The sequence below is a fragment of the Seriola lalandi genome, unplaced genomic scaffold, assembly GCF_002814215.2.
Source record: "Seriola lalandi dorsalis isolate HSWRI2012SDOR001 ecotype SW California unplaced genomic scaffold, Sedor1 jcf7180002049920, whole genome shotgun sequence".
NCBI classification, from domain to species: Eukaryota; Metazoa; Chordata; class Actinopteri; order Carangiformes; family Carangidae; genus Seriola; species Seriola lalandi.
Window position 1 is genome coordinate 1 of NW_019520473.1, and position 3,988 is coordinate 3,988.

General features: G+C 41.2%; 1 protein-coding gene across 1 annotated transcript; it reads left to right on the top strand.

The window, feature by feature from the left end:
* Positions 1 to 275: 275 nt before the first annotated feature.
* LOC111649070 (E3 ubiquitin-protein ligase rnf213-beta-like) lies at positions 276 to 2,878 on the top strand (the record flags this gene model as incomplete). Its single annotated transcript, XM_023398811.2, has 8 exons — positions 276 to 519; positions 837 to 921; positions 1,010 to 1,044; positions 1,146 to 1,249; positions 1,917 to 2,061; positions 2,161 to 2,326; positions 2,422 to 2,516; positions 2,630 to 2,878. Coding segments are annotated over exons 2-8 (861 nt in total), but the record flags the coding sequence as incomplete, so codon positions are not given.
* Positions 2,879 to 3,988: the final 1,110 nt, after the last annotated feature.

Consider the following 3,988-nt stretch of genomic DNA (forward strand, 5'->3'; position numbering starts at 1 on the left):
TCACAGGTCAGTATACATGATGTCTAATGTCTATTTGTGTCATATAATAGATACTGAACCTGCACAGTAGCAAGGGTTAAAGTACGAATAGCGTGAAAAATGTCTGAAATAAGGGAAAAATCTTGACGTAAACGGACGGCTGGTGAGCATTTTAACGCAAACCACCAAATCAAAACTAACTTTGTGACTCTGAAGTTGTTGTAATATATCTACTAATCTACTATACTATCTAATTTATCTTTTATTTTTGACATATGGGTGTATATGAACTTATAGGAGACGGCGAGTCTGGAGCAGCTCCTCAGAAACACCACAACAAGGGAGTTGAGGGAGTTCTGCACTTCACTTCTGTTGAATCAGATCGGTGGACCGGGCTCGCCTCTTCAAATCAGCCAGAATCTTTCACATCAGAGACAAACCCTCGTGGAGCTGCTGGTCCATCTGGACTCTGTACTCCTTAGTGGAAATGCTTTGCTGGGTCCTCTCTACCAAATCGCCTCCCAGCCTCAGAACGTTACAGTAAGACTCCTCCATCCTCGGTCTGTCCTTAACGTTTTGTTTTTGCTTCATGCTATTTCGTAATTAAAGGGGTAATCCACTGATTTTACATGTGAGCATCAGTTTATTCGCTGGGCAGTGCTGCCCAAGTCAGAGAGAATAACCTTGATGATTGACAATACAGCTGTACCGCACAGTGCTTACAGCAGCTGTCCTGCAGGTTTTGACTGTATCACATGAACTGAAAACTGAAAACTGAAAATAATATCTCCTAGTCATACTTTGATCTGTTTGCTATGAATGCAGCACATTAATTAAGCTCAAATTTTTACTCCAAGAACTCCTTTCTGCCGACTATGCCTGACGATCACACGAGTGAAGTCAGACAGTGGCTGAGTAAAGAGAGGAAGGTTCAGATGTACAGTAAGTATTTTACATTATGAAGCTTCAGGTTGTTTTCCTCATCAAGAATGCATGAGGATATTTCTAATTTCTTTCTCATTATTTTTAGCCTGTGCCAATGGACACGTGTGCTTTGTGGGAGAGGTATGAGCTTTTTCTGTGTTCTTTTTATAGTATCAAGCATTGAGAATGAAATCATTTAAAAAAAATACTAATATATGATATGCTTCTGTATTTTCATATAGTGTGGTAAACCAGTGGTTGTATCTAAATGTCCTGACTGTGGACTTCCAATTGGCGGGGTAAACCACAACCCAGTCAGCGGTTTTACTCAACACACAGAATCGAGGTATTAACCTGTTTAAAGGTCCCATATTGTATAAAGTGATATTTCCATGTGTTGTTTGATTATAAAGCAGGTCTAGGTTCTATGTTAATACTGTGTGGACGCTCAGTCCACAGAGAAATGCACACAGCGTGTATTCAGAAACTGAGCCTTAAAACCACACTTCAACCTAACTTTGTGATGTCATAACAAAGCAATCACTGACCTCAGCCATGCCCCAAGCCCCACCCACCTGAACCCACCATCCAATCTTGCAGGATTTGGCTTACCTGAAATCTGCTTTATTTTTATTGGACCACTCAGAAAACGGTCAGAGGCTCAGAGTCCCCTCTCTTCTGATTGGCTGATTGACCTGTGGTTACGAGAGCTCCAGAGAGAAGCCTGAGAGAGATGTAAAACTACTTTGAGAATATTTTTGGTTCTTAAAACCACAAATATATTTTCTAATGGAGCAACACAGGAAAAGTGTAAAATTACTTTTAATGTATCTTTTCGATTGCAGCCATTGTTTTCCATTCATTTCTGTATGACAGACCTGAAACTTGATCAAGTTTTGTGCTACAGTTGAATTATGGCACCTTTAATCAACCAGCTTTGTGATAGTGTATTTTCAGTCAATTAATTGTGTTTGATTTCATTTGTTTTCTTCCTGGTTTGTATAAAATGTCAGAGATCAAACTCTGACAGGACACGTGTTAGGAGAGGCAGGTCAGAGGTCTGAGGCCCCTGAAAGGCAGATGACTTCTGCTCAGTCCTGCATCCTGCGGCTGCTGACGCACCTCGCCATGCTCCAAGGCACCATAACAAATCCGAGAGTGAGACTTCACCTCAGTCTGCACCAGACATTAACATATCTCTGGTACTGAAAAGATGGCATCACGTAATAATACTCCTGTGTTGTTTTTGTGTTGTAGGGAGTTGAAGACATGATCCACCCCAGGCCGATTCAGGCTCTCAACTTCCTGTGGAGCCACCTAGAGAAGGACATGCATGTGCTGGAGCAGACTCTGAGCCAGAACAAGGACAACGCGGTTGTTACAGTTCATTTGGTTCTCAACGTCTGTGCAGGATTCACTACAGGTGATATTGACTTACTGATGACTCTCAGTCAGCGTGCTGCTTCTGTTGTTCATGTAGAAAATACGTGACATTGTCGCTGCTGAATGTTAATAAAGGTTCTCGTGGTGCAAGACCTGATCTGTCCTCCAGACAAGGACGGCAGCGGTGGGAGAAGCTCGTCTGTGATTCTGCCATCAGCCCAGTGCTTCAAGTAAGGAATACACTGTTGGATAGCTCAAAATTATCTGGAATCAATACCAGTTACATTTTCATTTTGTCTTACGTGGTGATAAAATCTTGTTTCCTCCTTTCGACTGCTGTCAGAATCTGCAGAATCTTCTGGCTGAAGCTGAGGACAGAATCCGTGCTGATGATGGACTTACTGGAAGCCCCCTGATGAATCTACTCCACGGGGATCCTGGGAACATGTTGTCCCTCCCCTCTGACTGCCCGACACACCGCTCCTCCTTCTGGACTTTCCCCGAGATGATGACAGTGGAGCGATTCTCTCGGCTGGTGGAAGAAGCGCAAGGACGCAGCTCTTTACCTCTGCTGAGCATGTTCCTCAAGAAGGTACCCATCTACATCATGTTAAATCCCCCTGTGACAAAGACTGTAGACGCAGTAGATTAAATCAGGCTCATGTACTTAGGTTTTAAATACTGATCTGACGCTGTGAAGATTCTTGATCAATCTTCTGTCAGAGCAACAGATTCATCCTAAAGAGGAGAATAGCCAATAAGAGTCCAGCTTATAGTGAAAGTAGGAAGCACTCAGAGAGCACATGACTCCACCAAGACTCCACAATTATTTAAATAGATCATTTATTTTAGTAGAAAAGATTAGAAACGTTCAACCTGCATCTAGATTCACTGCACTTGTGATGAATGACTTTGCGCTTTACACTACAAGTCACATTCACTCATTCACAACTGATGATACATTGTGAGCAACTTGGGGTTCAGTATCAGATCATGTTGTTAGCTCAGAATTCATCAAATTTGACAGGATGTGTTTTTTATCTGATTATCTTCACATGCCAAATTTACAGAACCCCCGAGAGGCAAGTGAATTATTTATTTTTTTCCTGGATCCTTTTTATCCTTTATTTTTTTCTTTTTTTTTTTTTTCTTTCTTTCTTTCTTCCCAGAAAAAAAAATGAACTTGCCTCTTGGAGGTTGTTTATACAGATGAAAAAAAACTTGATCCTGATGATTATAATATAATTATATATGATCCTGGCAAAAAAATAACAAAAAAAACTTGCCTTTCAGGGCGAATTTGTTGAAGATTGGATGGATTTTGTCAAAGTGTTGAAAGAACTGTTTTACAAACCAGTCACATTGGAGGGCAGTTTGTAAGATGTGGCCTATTCTTAAATATTCTGACCTAATATTCCACCAAACTTTCACTTAAACCTGTTGAGTAGTGTTGGAGGTTTGTTCTAAATATCAGACAGAGAATATTGCATCTTTTGGGGGAGGCAGAGTGGCTGAAATGTCCCGAGAAAATAATGAACCTAACTCCTACAACGAATAAAAGTCTGGTCACCTCGTCTTGTTACTTCAACATTTAAAACCCTTGTTTCCTTGGGTTTCTCCCATGTATTGTTTTTGGAGTTGTATCGTTGTCCTGATTCGGTGTGTGTGTGTGTGTGTGTGTGTGTGTGTGTGTGTGTGTGTG